Below are 22,291 nucleotides of genomic sequence, written 5' to 3' on the forward strand. Positions count from 1 at the left end.
TGGTGAGCTTTTCTGTGATACCTGAGTGGGGTATTGTGTTGAAAGCTTTTGCAAGGTCAAGGTAGGCTGTGTGAACTGCCTTACCCTCATCAATGGCCTTGGTGACTGTTTCAAAAAAGTCGACCAAGTTCAAGAGGCATGATCTGCCCTTGATAAAGCCGAATTGGGTAGGATCCAATGTCTGTAGGTCCCTTATGTCTTTATTTATGAGTTCCATTATGATCCTCTCCATAGCTTTGCAGACCAGGCTTGTTAAGCTTATGGGGCGGTAATTACCAGGGTCCGTAGAAGCACCGCCTTTGTGGAGTGGGACCACAGTTGCCGTCGCCACTCTTTGAGTGCGTATCCTGTGGTAAGGCTAAGATTAAACAGCAGCCTTATGTGTGGGTTTAGTTCCTCATTGAGTTAACGTAGCACACAGCCGGGGACACCATCCGGTCCCATTGATGCTGTGTTTTAGATTTAGAGAGAACAGCTCTCACCTGGGCATTTGAGATGATTGGGAGGCTACACTCTGCTGGGATAGATATTTCTCCTTTTGGGGGGGGGGGGAGAAATTTTCACTGAACTTGTCTGCCAGTATGTTTGCAATGTCTGTGGGTTCAGTGATTTTTGTATCATTTTGGACTAATTCTGAGCATATCTGGGAGTTTCCACCCAGATTTCTAACATAGCTAAAGAAGGCCTTATGATTGTCTTTTGAGTCCTTGGCGATTTTTCTCTCAAAGTTGGCCTTGGATGATTTTATGAGTGATGGTAGTTTTTTACTAGTATTGATCAGAGATGTCTTCCCTTTTAGGGATTTTGCTCTATCTTGTAGTAGCTTTCTCCTCTTGTTGTAAAGTTTGTTTATGGCTGGGGTCCACCAGATCGGGCGCTTGCCTTTGGTGGAAAGGGTCTTGATTTTATTTGGGATTGCTTGATCCATGCTATCCTGGAGGTGCTCGTAGAAAGCATTTGTAAATGATTCAGCAGCGTGGGTTGTGGATGTTCTTCATCTCACATTGCTGCAGTCCTTACACTTGGGTAGTCCGCTGTCCTCGGTCGGCCCGAATATCAAAGTATAAGGCTGACGTCGGTCAAGGCGCATTTGACTGACATCAGGACGTCAGGGTACAAATGCGCATGACCGACGTCATATCCTCAGTCTTTTTTGCCGCATGGTCCGATGCAGAAGCAGCATTGCAAGTGCCGGTTGGCGTTCTGAGATTTTTCGATTTCGAAGTTTCAGACCGAGTTCAAAGTTGGCTAAGTACCCGTTGGGAATATTTTAGTTTTTCTTGCCTCAGTGATTTACCGGATGTCAGAAAAAGTCAATAATTGCATTTCTTGTGGGAAACAGATACCGCATAGAGATTATCATACTTTGTGTATTCCTTGCTTAGGGCCTGAGCACGACGTTGTTGGCTGTCGCTCTTGTGCTAGATTTAATAAACGCACTATAAAGAGACGGTTGGATTGTGCAAGGTTAGTCTTTGGGAAGCGGTGTAATTATAAAATGCCGTCGGATGCTCCGACGCCCGCTTCTTCGAAGAAGCGCAAGGACAAGGCAGTTAAGCCTAGGCTAGAAGAACCGTCTGTACCGGACGCCGGTTCTTTAGAGGTGTCGGTGGAGCCGGTGGCTCCGCCGGAGGTTTCTTTGTGTTCCCGGGGTGAGACCTTGTTATTGCAAGATGTGGCCTCTCAGGAGGCAAGTCAGGCTGAGGGGGCTTCTCAGGTTACTATACTCCCCTCCCTTCCTAGGGTGGCTAGGCCCTCTCCTTCTGTTTCAAAGGCTTCTCCCAGGGGCAGGCCAGGTTTGGCTTCAGTTGGTGTTACCCCTAGCTCTTCAGGTACTGTGCCCAAGAAGCATATGCTTAAAATGGCAGAAGATTTGATTACTTTAATTAGGGGTTCTATGCCCCCTCCTGATAAGAGACCTAGGTTGGAGCCTGAGCTGGGGGTTTTGAGCAGGCTTCGGATGTTTCAGAGTCTTCGGCTGAAGACTTGCAGGAGTACTCTCCTTATTCTGATTCTGATGTGGATGATTCTACTCCTTCTGCTTCTCCTCCTGAGGATTTTTCTTTTCAGAAACTCTTCATTCCATGAGGGAGCATTTTAAGTGGGAAGGTCAGGACTTCTCTGATTCCAGGAAAAGGCTTAGGGAATTTTTGTTTTTACCCCAGCATAGGCCTTTGGCTATACCTCCTGTTTTGGATGTAGTAGAAGATGTTTTTACAGAGGCTTCTCTTAATCCTGATTCTTTGCCTCCTGCTCCTGTTAAGCCGGATAGGTATTACAGGGTGCCTGAAGCTCATAAGTATCTTTTTAAGAGTCCTAGGGCTGACCCAGAAACTGTGAGTCAGGGGCCTAAAGGTGTTAAGGCTTCTGTTGTTAAGAATCCGGTTCCTGCAGACAAAGAGGCTAGGGCCTTGGATAGATGGGGAAAGAAAGTTTATACTTCTTCCTCTCTTGCTATGAGGGCTTTGAATTGCCAGTTTCACATGTTGAAATACCAGAACTATCTTCTTTCACAATTAAAGTCTAAGGTTGATGCTCTGGCAGTAGGTATTGATTGTAAAGAGTTGCAAGATTTAGTGCATGTTTCTGAACAGGTGGGTAAGCATTCTTTGCAATGTGGTTTTGATGCTGTACAGGCCTCGTCTAGGGTGGCTGCCACTGGGTCAGTTCTTCGCAGGCACGCCTGGCTAAGGGATCAAAATTTGTCTGAACATGTTAAAACAAGGATTTTAGATGCTCCTTTACAATCTGATGTGTTGTTTGGTCCTCCTGTTGAGGCAGTTTTAAAGAAAATGGAAGACAAGGCTAAGTCTATGCAGACTGTTAAAGATTTTTTGCAGGTCCAGCCTCCAAAGTTTAGTAGAATTTGGCCTACTAAGGGGTGGACGTATCCTTCTTATGATTCCCAGTCTTAGGGGTAGATCTAGACGTGGTAGGGGCAGAGCTCAGGGCTCTTTCAGGCCTAGGACAGGGAGTTCTCCTGCACAGTCTTCGGGTGAGGGCAGGGGTCAGTCCTTTCGTAAACAGACCAAATGACCTACCTTTTCAGCTGCCAGAGCCTTCTCGTCTGGCAGCACCTTTGGGAGGAAGGTTGGCACTTTTCAAAGAAAATTGGAGTTTAATTACCCAAGACAGATGGGTATTGGATATCATACACCACGGTTACAGGTTTTATTTCCATACCTTGCCTCCTTTCAAAGGCATGCCAGACATTCCTCCTCAACAAAGAATAGAGGCTCACAAGCAAGTTTCTCTGTTACTCCAAATAGGGGCCATACAGCCGGTCCCTATGCCAGAAGTGGGCCTAGGATTTTATTCTCGCCTGTTCCTAGTACCAAAGAAGGGGAACACGTGGAGACCAATTTTGGATTTATCTATCCTCAACACTTATCTGGACATTCCCAAGTTCAAAATGTTGACGTTGCAGCAGCTTTTACCTCTGCTGGGCAAAGATCATTGGATGGTAACTTTGGATCTCAAGGAGGCTTACCTTCATGTTCCTATCAGACTAAGTTGCAGGAAGTATCTGCGTTTCGAGCTGGGACTTCTCACTATCAGTTCTCTGCATTGCCCTTTGGCTTATCTACTGCGCCCAGAGTGTTCACGAAAGTTCTGGCTCCAGTGATAGCTTTCTTCAGGCTAAAAGGAATACAGATCTATCCTTATTTGGACGACTGCCTGATTCTGGCTCAAGGAAGGGAAGAGCTTCTTCATCATTTGGATTATGTGATAGCAGTGCTAAGATGCCTGGGGTATTCTGTGAACGAAATAAAGTCCAGTCTAGTACCCTCTCAAGACATGTGCTTTCTGGGTGTGAGACTGAATACAGCATCCCAGATGGCCTTTTTAACCCCGGACAAACAAAAGAGTCTATCCCTTTTCTTCCATCAACTATCTCATCAGTCCGGGCTGACTGCAAGGACAGTCCTTCAAGCCTTAGGGTTCATGGCATCTTGTATTCTGGTGCTTCCCAATGCCAAACTGCATATGAGGAAGCTACAATGGTATCTCAAAAATGTATGGACGCAGCACTGCCAGGATCTGGACACTGTCATTCAAATAATACCTTGCATTCAAAAGGAATTTTGTGGTGGGCTCAGGAATGTCACCTAAACAAGGGACTCTCTGTGACCCGGCCAGAGGCGAGTCAGATTTTAACGACAGATGCCTCAGACAAAGCTTGGGAGCTCATCTAAACGGAAAGTGGATACAAGACAAGTGGCCTGCCAGACTACAACATCTACATATCAACCTGAAGGAGATGTTAGCAGTCCAGTTTGCATTAATAGCTTTCAAGAATTTACTTCTTCCAGGGCAGGTGTTGATTCTAACAGACAACACAACTGTCATGTGGTACATCAACAAGCAAGGGGAACATTCTTATCCTCTATGCAGGCAAGCAATGATTTTGTGGGAGACTGCTCTCAGTTTACAGCTCAATCTTCAGGCAAGGTTTCTGCCAGGAGCACAGAACTCCTTAGCAGATGTGTTGAGCAGGCAATTATGGATCCCCACGAGTGGAAATTGGATCCTCATGTATTTCAGAAATTGACAGTGTCATGGGGAACTCCAGACATAGATCTGTTCGCTTCTCCACTAAACCATCAGCTGCCAAAGTTTTGCACAAAAAGGTTTCATCCCACAGCTTGGAAAGTGGATGCTCTTTCTTTCAATTGGAGCAATCTTCATGTGTATGCCTGTCCTCCTCTGCCTCTCCTCCCAAAGGTACTTTTAAAGGTCAGACAGGACAAGCCAAGGATGATTTTAATAGCTCCAGATTGGCCTCGACAGCACTGGTACCCATTACTGAGAAGTCTGGTACGGAAGCCTCCATGGCCTTTGCCTTCGATTCCACACCTGTTGTCACAGGAGGACGGCCATTTGCTGAATGTCAAACTTCACTCTCTTCACCTAACAGCCTGGCATATTCTGTTTTGAACCATAGAGGGTCTCACCTTCCACAACAAGTTTTGAATGTGATTTTGGAAGCTAGAAGGCCTAGTACAAGGAAAGTGTACGCAGATAAATGGAAGAGATTTTTATTTTGGAGTGCAGCAAAAGATTTTGATGTTTCTGAGCCTAATTTGAGTGTGGCTCTTCAATATCTTACTGAGTTACTGGACAAAGGTTTGTCTTTCTCTTCTATTAAGGTTCATGCTGCAGCAATTTCGGCTCACTATGATTGTGTCCCACCATTGTTTTCTCATCCTTTGTTCAAGAAATTTCTTAGAGGGGCAAAGAATATAAGACCCCCACGAAGAGCTCCTACTCCTGCTTGGGATCTCAATTTTGTGTTGGAGAAACTCACTCTACAACCTTTTGAGCCTGCGGCTACTTATGAGTTGAAATATTTATCATGGAAGACTGCTTTTTTGTTGGCAATTACCTCTGCAAGAAGGGTGTCTGAATTGCAGGCCCTTATGGCAGTTGAGCCTTTCTTGATTTTCCATAAGGATAGGGTATCATTACGTACTAATCCTTCCTTTATGCCTAAAGTAGTTTCTAGTGTGCCTTTAAACCAAACTATTCATTTGCCTACTTTTTATGCAAATCCCCAAAATAAAGGGGAAAAGATTTTGCACACTTTAGATGTACATAGGCAGTTGCGTTATTATTTGGACAGAACTAAAGGGTTCAGGCAGTCTCAGCAGTTGTTTGTTTCTTTTGCTTTGAGTTCTCAGGGCAAGCCTGTGTCAAAACAAACTATTTCTAAGTGGATTGGGTTTTGCATTGCTTTCTGTTATTCCCATCATGGCAAGGAGGTTCCAGCTGGGATTAGGCCTCATTCCACTAGGGCTACTGCCACTTCAACAGCTTTTTTGAGGGGAGTGGCAACCAAGGATATTTTGGAGGCAGCTACTTGGAGTTCAGTGCATACTTTCTCTAGGCATTATCACCTGCCACTTTACTCTAAATCCAGGGCTGGTTTTGCCACTGCTGTTTTGCAGGGCATGTTGGCAGCTCCTGCTTCCTTGTAGTTAGCCATCCTCCCTTACCTCTGCTTTGGGATTCTACCCAAGTGTAAGGACTGCAGCAATGTGAGATGAAGAACATAGTACAGTTTTGTACCTACCATAAATGTAGATGTTCGAAGATCCACATTGCTGCAGTCCATTTTACCCTCCCTCCTTCCCCTCTGCAGTTAGAGGTGGTTGTGTGGGTTGGGTTGTACATATTGTGTATATTGTATATATTTTGTACACATAGTTAGTGCAAGGGTGGTTGGTTGGTTGTTTGCTGTCTTTTGGTTTTGACCTTTGTTTTTAGGGTCTTCTGACATCTGGGCAAGAAAAGACTGAGGATATGACGTCGGTCATGCGCATTTGTACCCTTACGTCCTGATGTCAGTCAAATGCGCCTTGACCGACGTCAGCCTTATACTTTGATATTCGGGCCAACCGAGGACAGCGGACTACCCAAGTGTAAGGACTGCAGCAATGTGGATCTTCGAACATCTACATTTATGGTAGGTACAAAACTGTACTTTTCCAATGGCTCAGGGGCCTTGAAGGATACCACACCAGTCTTAAGAAGTGTGAAGTTGGCTTTTGAGAAGTTCTTCACTGTGGTCTTTTTTGTTGGGGGTGGGGGCGGGATGTGGATCTCCAGTGAGATTAGTTTATGGTCTGATCTCACCAATGAGGGATATACTTCTGGTGTGGAGCATTTTGTCCCCATGTTTGTGATGATCAGGTCTAGTATATTTTCACCTCTTGTGGGAATGGTGACAAGTTGTTCCATAGCATTTGAGTTTATGAACTCCAGGAACCTTTGGGCTAGGGTATTGGGGCTTGAGTAATGTTCCCAGTCTATGTTTGGGTAGTTGAAGTCACCCAATATGATGGTGTTTGGAGAGACATTTATACTCTCCAGTGTCTTCAGGAAGGCTGTGTGGGGTTCCTGAGTTTGAGAGGGTGGCCTGTAACATGCTACAAACTGTAGAGCAGTTTTGCCTATTGTTAATTGCACCTGAATGGTCTCTGATGCTTCGTGAGTTGCCACCAGCCTGGAGGTGTGGGTATCCTTGATGAATATGGATACACCCCCTCCTTTTGTGGTACGGTCCGGATTTTGGGGCGGAGCATGATATGAGGTAAAACCTGATAGTGCCGGGTGCTCTCAGGAGCCTTGAACCAGGTTTCAGTCACAGCACAGACATCGATGTTCTCCATACTGAGGAGGGCTTCGAGGGCGTGCATCTTGAGATTTAGACTTCTGGCATTGAGCAGCATTACCCTTAGTTTTTTCCATTATTGTTTTCTAGGGCGGTGGGTTTAGAATTTGAGCCTTGTCTAAAAAAGGCACTATGGGGTTGGCAAGAGCCTTTGCCAATATCCGGAAACCCAGGGGTGACAGGTGCAAGCTGTCCCTTGCGCAGCAGCGTGGCTTGTCAAGCATGTCATTCCAGGCAGACAGACATTGGATCCCCTTAGAATGACACCAGAAATTAAGCCAATTATTAAAACTGATCATTTTGTCTCTGTATTGTGGCATCATTCTTGGTGAAGGTAGGATACTGCTCAGGGTCAGGGTCATACCAGCCTGGGCTACATAATCTGAGAGCTCCTTTATGTCTCTCTTCATGTAGTCCAGGGAGTGCCTCAGGTCATTCACACCGGCATGGACAATGACTGAGTCATACTTGTACTTGCTGTGGAGTGACCTGAGTGCTTGTGTTATGTGGCGGATTCTAGCGCCCGACAGGCAGCTTACTGTGACCCTCTCCTTGTTCAGTCTGGTGAGTGGGACGTCAGTGTGTCTGACTATGGAGTCACCTATGACAAGTGTGTCTGGCATTGTGTTTGGCCTTAAGGGCTGTGACTGATTTGCACACTGACTTTGTGATCTATGTGTTGCTTGTGTTATGTCATGAGGTGGCAGTTGTTTGGGTGTTTGCTTTGGAGGCCTCTGCTGTTTTGGTAGATTTTTGATCAGTGCCTCCGAGTATGTCTTTGTGTGTTTATGTGTTTGATTTGTAGTTGTCATAGTTCTATGTGAGACTGGGTTTATGGTGTGTGTGGTTACCTTCTCCTCCTGTCTGGTTTTGCCAGTCCTGAGTTGAGAGAGCTCAGCCTCCAGTTTGGCTATATAGTTGCATCTCTCGCATGTATTTGTGTTTTGTGGAGGAGGAGAGGGTTGTCTGTGTACGAGGCAATTGTAACATTGCCTCAATATTCCCAGATTCACCAGCTGAGCAGGAGAGGACGCTAGCAACTGACCCTTTGACATGCTAGAAGAAATGAAAAAGTTTGCTGTGTAACTGAGTCAGAAAGGACCTATAGGGAAGTGGGTACTCAAGGGGGTTTTAAGCTAGTGAAGTACTTTGTATAATATAGAAGTGCTTTACCTGACTAAAAAATGCTTTAGGAACAAGTGCTGAGCTTTACAGATAGAGAATAGACTGTTTAGATTACAAGTAGAGCAGTTCTAAGGGAAAAAATGAAGAGCAGACTTTACGGAGCCAGACATAGTTTAACCTTGTTTAACCGGCACTGCCCGATGGTGCTCTAGTGGCAACTCCGCTCTAAATGCAGAAAAGGCAATAAGTCAGTAGTACAGGCTAGCACACTTTAGTGGGCAGCCAAACAATTAAATTAAACAGCAAACAAACACTTTTCGACTTGAATTAGACTACTTTCGACTAAAATGTACTTTTAAGTGCAGATAATAAAAAATGCAGTAAATAACTATGAAAACAGTTAAAGCTTGCTCTAGGTAAGCAGTAGAAGGTAAAACAAACATAAAAAACAGCAGGATACTTAATCAGGAAAGCAGTCACTTTTTTTCAGTTCTCTGTAGCCAGGAAGACTCAACAGGACCACGTGGAGCTGTGTATGAACAATATGGCTTCAAAAAAATGCCAGAGGCAGATTTTAACCAGGGAACTTCAAAAGAGCTAGAAATGGTCCAAAATGACCAATTACTACAGCTTCTTGTGCTGAGGTCGCTTCCCCCAAGGACAGGTAGGCTATTCAAGGCTCCCCACTCCCACTGGTGAGCTAAGAAACTTCCTTCTATCCAAGTAAGGCAATGGACAACACAGGAACTACAACACAGCCCAAGATACAGCAAGGCCTGTAAACTGGTCTAACTAGTTTAGGAGAGGCAGGAAAACAAGGAATATTTTTTTGGGGTTTTTTTGTTTTTAAATAGAAACACACAGAAATGCAGAAAAGGCAATAAGTCAGTAGTACAGGCTAGCACACTTTAGTGGGCAGCCAAACAATTAAATTAAACAGCAAACAAACACTTTTCGACTTGAATTAGACTAATTTCGACTAAAATGTACTTTTAAGTGCAGATAATAAAAAATGCAGTAAATAACTATGAAAACAGTTAAAGCTTGCTCTAGGTAAGCAGTAGAAGGTAAAACAAATATAGAAAAATAGCAGGATACTTAATCAGGAAAGCAGTCGCTTTTTTTCAGTTCTCTGTAGCCAGGAAGACTCAACAGGACCACATGGAGCTGTGTCTGAGCAATATGGCTTCAAAAAAATGCCAGAGGCAGATTTTAACCGGGGAACTTCAAAAGAGCTAGAAATGGTCCAAAATGACCAATTACTACAGCTTCTTGTGCTGAGGTCACTTCCCTCGAGGACAGGTAGGCTATTCAAGGCTCCCCACTCCCACTGGTGAGCTAAGAAACTTCCTTCTAGCCAAGTAAGGCAATGGACAACACAGGAACTACAACACAGTCCAGGATTCAGCAAGGCCTGTAAACTGGTCTAAATAGTTTAGGAGAGGCAGGAAAACAAGGAATATTTTTTTGTTTTTTTGTTTTTAAATAGAAACACACAGAAATGCAGAAAAGGCAATAAGTCAGTAGTACAGGCTAGCACACTTTAGTGGGCAGCCAAACAATTAAATTAAACAGCAAACAAACACTTTTTGACTTGAATTAGACTAATTTCGACTAAAATGTACTTTTAAGTGCAGATAATAAAAAATGCAGTAAATAACTATGAAAACAGTTAAAGCAGTAGAAGATAAAACAAATATAAAAACAGCAGGATACTTAATCAGGAAAGCAGTCGCTTTTTTTCAGTTCTCTGTAGCCAGGAAGACTCAACAGGACCACGTGGAGCTGTGTCTGAGCAATATCATTCGGCCAACCCCACCACCCGCTACATACTACCTAAACAAAATAAATGAACCACATACATACACTAACCAAACCCTACTTCTAAACCTAAAGTAAAGCACCAAAACCCTACTTCTAACCCTACACTAAATCCCACATACACAACTATCTATGCACTATCCTTAACCCCTCCCTAACCCTAAGGTCTGTAACTACCGCACACTTCCCCTACGAAAATATACACAAACAAAATAAATAATCCACATACATTTAACAAAGCCCTACTTCTAACCCTACACTAAATCCCACATACACAACTATCTATGCACTATCCTTAACCCCTCCCTAACCCTAAGGTCTGTAACTATCCCACACTTACCTTATGGAGCTATACTACAGACAGGCCGACCATGGTAATTCGACATTTCCAAATTTGCAGTTTTGGACGTTCGCAGTAATGCCGGTTCGCGCAATACGTGTCGATGTTTATGGATTTGCTTAAACGGACTTTTGCTCTCGTAATAGTGACCCAGAAAATTATTCTATGTTGCTAAACATACAAGCAAGGGCATGGCATCTAGGTCCAGAGAGGTCATCATACCACTGTACTTGGTCCTCATCAGACCCATCATAGAGTATAATGCCCCCTTTGATATGTACCTGAAAGAGGTGATCTTTGCCTGGCATACAAGGCATCCCTGGACCCTGTTTTGATGAACCTTTTGCACATCCACAAAACAAACAGCATCAGGACTACTAGATTAAAAAATCTAATTTTTGCTTGCAACATAATAAGACATGCTAAAGAGGCAGATACGTTTTTCAGAGAATTCCCTTTCTCTGGAATAGGTTCCCCATCCATTTGAAACAGAGTTCCTCCAAATCCCTATTTAAGAGCAGCTTGGACCAATGGATGGCATAATCATAAATTCACAACTAGTTGGGCGCCTATGTCTCATCACTCCCTGTGTAAATCAAATTTGTAGGTCACATTTGGGTTGCACATTTAGGTTTATAAAGGCCTGGTGGTTATGAACCTAGTATATACCTATGAACCTGTTGATCCTGTGTTATGTTCGGAGAGTCAATAGACTAGACCACTTACCTGGCAAACAAATAGAAATCAGTAAAACAAACAAATAAATTGTACAGAATTTTGCAGAACATCCCTGGTTTTGCTTATATGTTGCCCTGTCCCTCATAAAATGTTTGATTTTTCTGGTAAGTCACTCAGGATCATACTTCTCAACTCTCCATACTTTTGCAGAATGTCCACTTTATTGCCTCATAATTTTGGTCTGCTCTTCGTAAAATACTGTATGTGGTTTTCTGGCAAACCACTGAAGATGCTACTCACTAAATAGAGAGACATTTGAGTCTGAGATTTCACAACCTTCAGGTAATGCATGCTAATGCAAAAACTGTTAAACTAGCAGTTTTCTAAGTTTATAAGAGCAATATTTAAAATTGGTCCCCGATTTTGTTCCATTATTTCCCCACCCCCAATTATTTCTGGATTTGTCCAGAATTCTTAAGCAAAAGCTAAAAGGTATGCAGAGGATTACAGTCAATCACTGTTGCCAGAAATTTAAGTTTCACACTTCTGTTCAGAAAATTCTATTAAAGCTGTAAATGAATAAGTAATGTTTAAAAATTGTCCATTTTTAGCTTTCATTCCCCAGCTATTTTTGAATTTGTCCAAAATTCTTGAGGAACGAAGTTGATTGATAATATTAAGAAAAACTTGTTTAGAGTGAGCTTAGGCAGATGGAAAAAGACAATTTTTTACATAAATCATCTTAATCTAGCTGTCTGAGCTTGCAGTTACCTCAGAAGTGCCAGTGCAAAATTTTCCATGTAATGACTACTCCGGCAGCAGTTTCTGGGCACTTAGGCATCTGTTAAAATTAGAGGAGGGGCTCTTGCCACCCTCACCCTATGATTCTGTTGCACAGTATGATTTGTTATCTTCCTTCAAACAGGAACTGGAATATTGGATGGGTATTCACAAATTCATCGCAGGCTTGACTGGCGTATCCCTCCTTGAAAAGGGGGTACTGTGTAAGGATGGGTACTGGCAAAGAGGACATGGTCACAAGATTCTGCTGCCTTGATTTTTCCTATGTTTGTATAAGTGGGGTAGGGAAGTCTCACATTTCATTAGTCAGTTAAAAACATCAGAGGCATAAAGGTTTGGCCCTGACTACACCACAGCCAATTCAGATTCAGTTATTGGCCTGGATACTGGTGGAGCTGCCCAGGAAGAGATGGAACTGAGCAGCTGACTACAGCTTGACCATTTCAGGACAGAGGTGTTAACATAGTCTTATTAGAAGAGATCTACTGGGGGAAGACCTTGAATTGCACCTCTTGCACTAGGGTCATGGAGACTGGTAGGGAGTGAGCCTGCCAAACGATGCACACACTTACTCAGGATGTTTGCTTATGGAGGTTAACTTGCAAATGGCCCAGAGTCTCAGACAGTGTACAGTGCTTTTTGGTAGAGGGCTATCAGGAGCATTCACATTTTTTTCTGACTTTCTCTGCCACACTACCTGACTCTTGCCTTCCTCTCCCGATGTCTTTGGATGGTGAGAGTCAGGAGGACAAATGGTGGAACCAGTAGGTCAGTGGAGGACTTGGATGGCTATGGGATGAGGTGGAGAAATGGTGTCCAAAACTTTATTTAAAATCATCGGATTTGATTTATTGCTTGTGGGTGAAGTTTGCAGTGTGAATGCAAATATTTTGTTTCTGCTTTATTTACTGGTTGTTCAAGTCATTGTTTATTGATGATAATCATACAGTAAAATAGGATGCTTTCACTCCTTCATAAGATGTCACTCCTTGTGTAGCACAGGTTTTCATTTATTTAATATGAATGAAAATATTCATTAATAACAGTGTTAGTGTTTTGTCCCCTGCTGTGAAAACAGTACAGTATATAACTGATAGAAAAGTTCAGTCATATGTGTAATACATACAAAAAAAAAACTTTTGCATCTTTCTAAAACATTTTTGAGATGCTTTAGCCATTTTGCATAATCCATACATGCAGTCTGTGAAAATATATGAAAACTAAGTATTTCTCCATTTCAGTAAAAGTATTTTGTAAATTTCATGATTAACAATAATTACGATATCATTTCATTTGTTTCAGTCAAATACATCACTGTTTCTTCTTTCTAATTGGCCACTCCAAACTTAGGAAAGCAAACATACTTTCATTCTCTGTAGAACTCTGGCTTTGGAGATTCTAACTCCTCTTACAATAAGCATGGGGAATAATTTCTCTCCATCTTCATAAATTTTTTTTTGTGACTGCTGTTAAGCTGCAGTACATATAAAGTTTAAGACCGTTAAATAAGTTGCCTTTTCTGAAAATTCACTTGACTTTTATGCTCACAGTGACACTATGTAGATGGGAGTTACTCTTGTCTATTAATTATTGTAAATACAGCCTCTGTTAAGTAACATACATGCTTTTTTGAACTATGAGAAACCCACCAGTATTCAAACTAAATACAGACAAGCTGTATAGTGTAGAAAATGGATTTAAATTTCCTTTAACTTTTAGCTGTATTTTTGAAGGGGAAAAAGATCAGTAACAGAGCTGAATATTCTTTGTTTTATAGCAGGAACGCATTAATAATGTTAAAACTATACTCTAGTATTTCAGTATGTCTGCTTGTATTTGCAGTTTGTCTTTCAGTTTTCCTTTTCCTTCAAGAGTATATGTGGCATTGTTTGTGAAAATGTTTTATCTGAGTCAATAATATATATTATATACACATATATACTTGTGTGTGTATAATTTTAATATATGTAAAATGTGTGTCTATAATATTTTCCAAATTTTATGTAGTTCAGGAATAGAGAAGAGTTAACCAGCAAAGAATGGTTGCTAGGCAAGAACTCAGTCAAGTTAGGGGTGTCATTTGAATGTGGGGAACAAAACTACTTAGGACTAATTTATCATTGCTAGTCTACCTGCAAACATGTCTTTGGAAGATGGGAAAAAACCAAAAAAACCTTAGGATTGTAAGATACGCAAGGCAGGTAGATCAAAGGCCATGTTCACTCTCTGCCAGAAGAGTAAGGCCTGTAAACCCTGGGTTAGATTTAAGGGAACCCATCCAGTTGTCCAAGCTATATTTGAAGGATGTCAAGGAGTCGCAATGTTTGACATGGAAAGGGAGCCTATTCCACATAACTCTATCTCCATCTGGTTCAATTTATTTCCTAATGTAGGTTGAGGTCTCTGGTTCTGTTATTGGCTGTACTATTAGACTTGTCAAGAAAAAATGTTCTAGAGTAATTGACTCCCTGAAGGCTCTGTAGGAGAGGCCTAGATCCCACTTGAGGAGCCTGTATGATATAGAGCAGTGAGTCACTGACTCCAGTCTCTCCTGGTTGCTGAGATATTTGAGACTGGAGATCTTCTTGGTTAGAAACCTCTGAAGCCTTTCTAGTTTTTCAGTGTGTTTAGCAATATACACACCAAAAGGCACATTATTTTCTATATTGGGTCTTACTAGGCCAGAATATATGTAAACTATGGCTTCCTTCATTTTAGAGGAGATGTCCTTGACAATTAGTTGGATAATATGTAAGGACTTTCTAATTACATTTCTCACATGATGGTTTGAAGATAGACACTGACCCATGTCCTTAGATTTCTAATCATTGATTCAAATAATCATAGGGTGTTTTCAATGCAGCAAGTTGCAGTGTACTTTTGTTTCCCAAAGAGGGTGATATTACATTCCTTGGCATTTAGTTTGTCCTTTTTTTTTCTGTGCACCAAGTGATGATTCATGTTTGCTCATTTTGAAGTGTCTGAGTATGTACAGGGGATTTTGGCAGTTGCACCAAACTTGCAATTGTCAGCAAACTTGGTCAGTCAGAGATCACGATACTCTGTTTTGAGATCTGAGAAATAAATACTGATTGGAGAGCACCCTACACAGAGCCCTGAGAGACACCACTGGTCACTTTTTCTCTGACTGAGGCGGCATCATCCCCTCAGACAACATGCATTCTGTCCTTCAGCCTGTCAGATATCCATCTCACAACATCAGGATCGGTGTTTATGGCCTTTAGGTTATTTATGATTCCATTTACCCATTTGTTAACCAGGTAGATCTACTTACACACGCACGTTTTTTCAGGGGTGACAGGTAGCAATGACGGGTTAAGTGACTTGCTCAAGTTAATAGGGCAGGCAAGTGAGGGCTGTGGGAATCAGTGTACAAGGTGAGCTACAGCTCACACCCTTAACCTTCTGCACCAACTGCCATTATCATGTGGTATGCTGTCAGTCACCTTGTATGTATATGCTAACACTGTTTTACTTTTATTAGCCCTGCTTGTATCATTGTATGATTCGTTTAAATGCAATTTTATACCATCCTTACTAAATCTGAGACATGACTGAAAAGGGTCAGTTGACAAGCTCATTTACCTGGTTGACAAATTGTAAACAAATAAATAAATAAATAAACTTTCAAAGCTAAAATCTGTGCCATGCCTCCCAATCTCCTGCAGTAATATTAAAGTGCTGGCAGTATGTAATTGCTTCACTGATGCGGCAAGAGGTAATTATTAGGCTTAACTGCAATACACAAATCATTGTAGAACTGTTAGTTAATAGCTAGCATGTTCATAGTTTGGAAGAAAACGAACCACTGTACCCCTTCCTGAATGATAGCCTTGCCATTTGGTTCTCACTTTTATGTTAAGGATACACAATACTGTGAAATGAATGGCCTCAAGGTCAGTAAGGGGAAGCTTGATAGTCAGTAGGCATGCAGGCTAAAAACAAATTGAAGAAAAAAACTGGTTGATTTCACATTTTATTGAGAACCTGTATAGTTACCTGTGTGAGGATTGGGATAGAGAGAGACAGTCCCCGTCTCCCCCTCCCCATGTAAACACTTATTGTGGCATTTTTTTATTTACCTCCGATAATGAAGACATTACATTTCCATGTGACAGGCCCACCTTTGTTTGAAAAAGGCAAAATAGAAAGAAAATGTATTTTCTGTGTTTAATTATTTTACAGAGCTGCCAGCGCTGAGTTGTCAGTTATAAGTTTTGATTTTACATTTTTAGTTTTTTGATGGGTATGTGGCTAATGTATGCAGCTGTTTGTATTCTGTTCATGTGGTTGTGTGCTCTCTTGCTTGTGCTTTTTCAAAGATTGTGGTTTAGTGTTAGTGTCTCGAGGGAATGAATTGAACACTGCTTATGCCAGAATAAAAATATATATTAGTGACTTGTTTACAGAAGTGAAAATAGATTTGGATGACTATGTTAACACCAAAAATTCCACTATTATTTGGTGCGCCTTCACAAAAATATAGAAAATCCCCCAATGAGACCACGAGTAGATGCACGTAACAGCATTACTTACAGTTTTGCTAAAGTAGTGGACTCTTTATTGAAAAAGTACATAAAGTTTGAAAGTCAAATTTGCAAAAATCCGTGGTCCTTTTTGAAAGACATCAACCAGCTTGAATACAAGGAACAATTTAACTTCATGACAATTGATGTAAAGGACTTGTACACTTGCATCCCTCACCTAGAAGGGATTGAATGGGCCTCTAGAAAATTAAATAATTTAGGAATGGCACGCAGTGAACTCAACCTAGTGGAGGAATTGTTGGACATAGTTTTGTCCAACAACTTTATTACATTTGATAATGCCCTTTACCTGCAAAAAATAAGAGTTGCAATGGGCTCCCCACTAGGAGCAAGTTTTGCAAATCTAGTTATGGCCCAATGGGATGATGAACATATTGTGAATCAAACACATATTAAAGATATGTTCTATTATTATACAAGATTTCTGGATGACATTTTTGTCATAATAAAAGATGATGAAAATACATCCAAAGAATTAATTCATTACTTTAACAACACTACTAAATTTCTGAAGTTCACTTCGAATTACAGTGAAGACAGGATTACCTTCTTGGACATAGAATTAAGGAAGGATAGTGCACATAATAGTTATGTTAGCACTATTTTTAGAAAGGAGACCTATTCCAACAGCCTTTTGCACTTTACCAGCTGTCATCCATTCTACAAAAAAGATCAGTGGTGAAGGGACAGCTGGTAAGAGCTGCGAGAATGGTAACCCTTGACACAGACTTTCAAACTGAATGCTATAGGTTAGACAAGATGTTTCAGAGTAGAGGGTATCCTCATTATTTAATTTATGACTTAACTAATGAAATCAACATTAAGAGAAAGAGAGGAATATATAAACCTATCCTCGATTTTGAAAATACAAATAATGAGAGAAATCATGAAGTACTGATAAACAGCAACAATCAAGGAGAGTGTAGTCACATTAGCTATAGTTTTATTACCCGATATAGCATTAATGCAGAAGAATTAAGGAAAGTCATTTATAAGAATTGGGAAATTTTGGAAAATGACCCAAATGTAAGGAAAAAACTTACAGAATTTCCTAAACTAATTGTCAAAAAAGGTAGAAACATGAAAACTATTTTTGAACATCAAGTTAATAAAATAATAAAGAACCCGGGGATGACAAAATTTTGATGTGTAACTTTTGCAAGTACATAGATATTGGACGGACATTTAGTATTCGTAATATTAAATACAATACCAAAATTAAGTACAACTGCCAATCTAGAATGATAGTATACCTAGCCAAATGTCAACAATGTTAGGCGTTTTATATAGGTAAAACTATACGGACACTCAAAGAAAGAATGTACGAACACCTATATAGTGTAAAGTACAACAAACTTGACAACTCACTGGCAAGGCATACAACAGAATATCCAGAACACAAGTTTAAGTTTTGAGTCATTGATCAAATAAAAATAGATGAAAGCGGTGGGCCAGACAGCCTTTTATTAGAAAGATTAGAACTAATGTGGCAGTTGACTACGAATGCATGTGCCTATCCTGGGATTAATGAGATGTCCTCGATTCTATGTATTCTAAGGCTAAAGAATTTAGATAGAAGTTATTGACATTGGTTACATTATCTTATCCACAAGTATGAGTGAAATCGACCCAAGACACTGATTAATGGTAACGCAATATATACATACATTGGGGTACCTTTTTGATACAAATTTTATTAGAATCAAGTATCGTATCACAATGGTAGGTGAGTAGGTACAGAAAATTGTAATTCACATTCTTAGCTTACATAGAACTAACTTCCAACAAGTTGGGCAAGTATAAGCTAAGAATAGATTTTTTATAACTAGTGTTCGGTAATTTACGTTGTTTGAATACAACACTTCATTTGGTACATTGAGTGTACCAATGAACAGTAGCTTAAGACGTATTACTACCGATAATTCAGAGCTCTGTCATAAGAAGATCAAAATGGTTAAATTAGATATAGACCACTCAGTGTATTAACACAATGTATTTTTTGGTATAACTATGTATTCACATATGTCAGAGTTTATGTTTAACAATGTGTAATAGGTTTAAGGGTAAGAAAGTGTAGAAGAGTGGTTATTATTAAAATATGAATAGTATTTTTTAACGTACATTAACTTAGTGCAATACACATGTTAAACCTTTAATAAGGTTTTTATTAATATGTTAAGGGGGAACACTATGTAGTTTAATGTAGTAGATAGGGTACAGCACTCCTATATGTGTATATATATATATATATATATATATATCTATATGTTTTTTTTTTTTTTTAAGAAACAAAATTACATAGTTTAAGCGCTTTACAGAAGTTATCGCAGCATAAATAAAATCATGCGAGGTGCAAAGCGCAACTATGGAATGGAGAGAACATATCTATACAAGTATAGGGACTGAATGGTTAGAGACTGTACAACATGATTAAGTGATGGCAAAGTCTAAAATGTTTTAAAAGGTTTTAGATGATGAATGAATGTATTGCAAAGACTTTGGCCTATTTTATTTCATTTTGTTTTATCTTTTCTTATTTTTAAAAATAACTTTTTAGAACTCCAAAGGGTTATTTTGATTTAAGTTGTATTGTAACTTTAATGTTATGTGATGACATGAATGGTATAAAAAGAAAGAAGGGGCGGAGATTAAGCTGCTTGAAAAAGTTTTCGCAATTTTGAAAACGAAAAGCGTTTATCTTTGTTGTTTTAACTAACCAAATTTCACTGGAGATGGTATCGCTTAATAAAACATTTTTGTTATTGAAGTAACACACTGCTGTGTACGTTTGGATATAGAAGTCAAGAAAAGAAAGACAGGAGTAGAAAGCATTACTTGGTCCGTTTTCTCGCAGCTATTTAAAGCTTCGGTTGGAGCTGTTCTTTTGGTTTGCTGTCTTGCTTGTGCTTTTTCAAAGATTATGGTTTAGTGTTTTTTTTTTTATTGAAAGGAAGGGCTTTGATTAATTTTGGTCAATTATTATGTCATACACTGAAATGCGCGCACACACACACACACACACATATGCCTGTATATTTAGATGCACACATTTTGTTAAACCAGCTATGAACTGATATCTAATATTTTGTTGTGGAGTTAATACTAGCTGCTTCTCTTTAAAACAGTGAAATAAACATACATTTTGTTTCAGAATGTGCAGTTTACTGCAGATTAATATTTCTTAAGTAAATGCTTGTAAATGCTCTTCATTTTGTCAGCTTACAAATGTCTGTGCAGGAGCAGGACTTTTTTATCCAAAAAGAAATCAGTGTTTTAATAGTCTACTATGTTTGTAACTGTAAATTCTTCTTGTATTATCCGGATTTCTGGAGCTCGAGTAAATTTGAAAATTTCTGTAACTATGCGAATCACAGGTGGAGGTCTTTCTGTGATGACAATTCTCTGTTCCCCAATGAAGATATTGTGAAGAAATGGAAAGCAGCGGTGTAGAAATAATCCTGATGGACTCCTCCTTAATTTGTTTTGGTCAAGGCGGAGATATGTTAGGTGTCCCTGATATCTTGTTTCTGTTACTGGGCAGAGTAAAGTATCATCAATACCTAAAAATAACAAGAGAAAGAGAGAGAGGAAGAAAATATATTAGTTTTCATTTTTACTTTTAGTGTTATTTCTAGTGACTGTTTTACACATTTATGCCTCCTCTGTTATCGTTTTCCATGGAGTTCATATAAAGGTATTCCTACATTTTCCAAACAATTCTTTCTTTCTTATGGGCTGCCAGCATAACAGTCTTATTTTTGCAGTAGAGAGATGAAGGCTAAATTACCCTTGCTGACGCACTGCTTGCAAGAAAGTTATATCTTAGTAGAATGAGTCTTTCCTCAATCATCTCTAGGGCTAAGGCTGCAGGCTTAGGAACTCTTGACACTTAAGATTTTCTAAGACTGCTGCACGCCTCTCCCCATCGCATAATGCACATCACAAGTTCCCCTCTCCATAGTTTGTTTGCATGCCTTCTCTCAACATATTTCTCCAAAATGGAAGCAGGCTGATTAGCATGTGTTGCTATATTCTTTAATCACAGCAGGTCACAAGTTCTCTATCGCTTTTTGACTCTCCTTTATTTCACAGAAAAGGCTATTTAATGGATGTTTGAATAGTATTCTAGCTCCTCTTTTTCTCTGGGTAAAAGCCCACTTTTTTTGCTCTTAAAAATAGAATCTTTCTTGCTTACCCTTCTCATTTCTTAACTCTGTGTTGGACAGAGACATGAGAGTCACTTCAGACGTCTCATCTCTGAGGACAGTGATTTCAATTTGAGCTTCTACTCTACTTGCAGTCAGTTTAGACTGAGGAAAGCTGGTGGAGGAATTTGTGTTGGTGCAGCATCAGTTGGCTGGTAGTTTGACTGCTGCTAGTTTGCACTTCCTTCCACCCTTGTCCATATGTAATCCATTACATCCTCCTCCTCAGTGACATTTTGTCTGTCTGTAATACCTTTGAAACGAGTTCTGGCTCGAATACTGTCAGTGATGATAATTTCTCCTTTAGTCTTCTCAGGTTCTCTCCTTTTTACTGCTGTGCTAAAGGTTTCATTTATTCTCTTTGGGGCTGTTGTCAGTCACTTTTGGCTAATTGTTTTTGGAGCTAACCATTTGTACCAACTGTGCCCTTTGCCATTTCATTATGTGTCATTTGTTGACATCAATATCAACATTTCTGGGTTTGTCCTTAGTGGGGCCATTGGTTCCTTTTCATGCATGAAGTTTGTCTCCCATGTTTGTATCCCTTCAACTCTTTGGTCTGTTCTAGCCACCTAGTCTACACAAGATGAGCTTCACCCCTGGGTGTAGCTTCTGCCTGTCCACTGACCCCCCAGAAGGGACAGCAAGCCCAGGGATTCTAACAGAGTTCATTCTTACACTTCATGCCAAAGGCAATTGTCATTTTCCTCACAAGTGTCTACTTACAGGTCCTCAAGAAAGTCCACATATAAGAGAGACCACCATGACTTCTCTTCAGAGTCCTCTGCATCTGATGCTAAAGATGTGGAGGAAGACACAAATGTTACCACCATTCCACAGAATGACACCAAATTTTGAGAACTCCTAGACATAATGCATCAACAGTGGGAGAATGGTGCACTTTCCCAGCATCATTTCCTGGTGCACTTTCCCAGTATCATTTCCCTGAAGGGACTTTCCAGAAAGCCACTGGGTCTTTGTGCTTGTATCCTCTTACCAGTTGGCATAATGGTTAAGGTTACGGTCTTCACCTACCATGCATAAGGTACAAGGTTTGATCCTGACCTACAACAAATGCTTGTATGGAATTTGCATGTTCTCCCTGTGTCTCTGTGGGGTTCCTCCCACCTTCCAAAAACATTATGAATGTTTCAATATTAAACTCACCCAAGAATGGAGTTGTGGGCAGCAGCAGCAGAAAGTCTAGATGGTGTCTATGTAGGGGAAGAGTTGTACAGACCAACAGCTTTGAGCATTAACTGTGGTGCACAGTATCTTCAAGATATGAGAACACTGATAAACTGCATGCTGTGTCAGGGCTAACCACTTAACTGTGTAAAAATTTGGTCTAGGTGATTTGGTCATGTTGACTAATATCACCAAATGGGTATGGGTATTTGCCGATGCTAAGTAGGTTGAGAACCCAGCATACTCTGACCTACACCAAGGAACTATGGAAATTGTGGGAGGGGTGTTTGTGCCCCTATTGGCCAGTGTGTGCCTGTCATAAAGCCTAGCAGCCCTGGGTCAGTAAGCTACTGGCTAGCCAGTGTTAATAGGCCTAGCTTGAGTTACTTGG

The 22,291-nt window shown here is 40.4% G+C and overlaps 1 protein-coding gene across 1 annotated transcript in view; it reads right to left on the reverse strand.

Moving 5' to 3' along the window:
- Positions 1-12,914: 12,914 nt before the first annotated feature.
- OMD (osteomodulin) overlaps positions 12,915-22,291 on the reverse strand; it is a 120,841-nt gene continuing 111,464 nt past the window's right edge. Inside the window, exon 3 of the mRNA XM_044077408.1 lies at positions 12,915-20,067. Within this exon, the coding sequence (XP_043933343.1) occupies positions 19,781-20,067 (287 nt within the window). The 3' untranslated portion in view covers positions 12,915-19,780. The remainder of the gene's footprint in view (positions 20,068-22,291) is intronic.

This window comes from Protopterus annectens, chromosome 7.part0, assembly GCF_019279795.1.
Source record: "Protopterus annectens isolate FY-2018-M chromosome 7.part0, PAN1.0, whole genome shotgun sequence".
In the NCBI taxonomy this organism is placed as follows: domain Eukaryota; kingdom Metazoa; phylum Chordata; order Ceratodontiformes; family Protopteridae; genus Protopterus; species Protopterus annectens.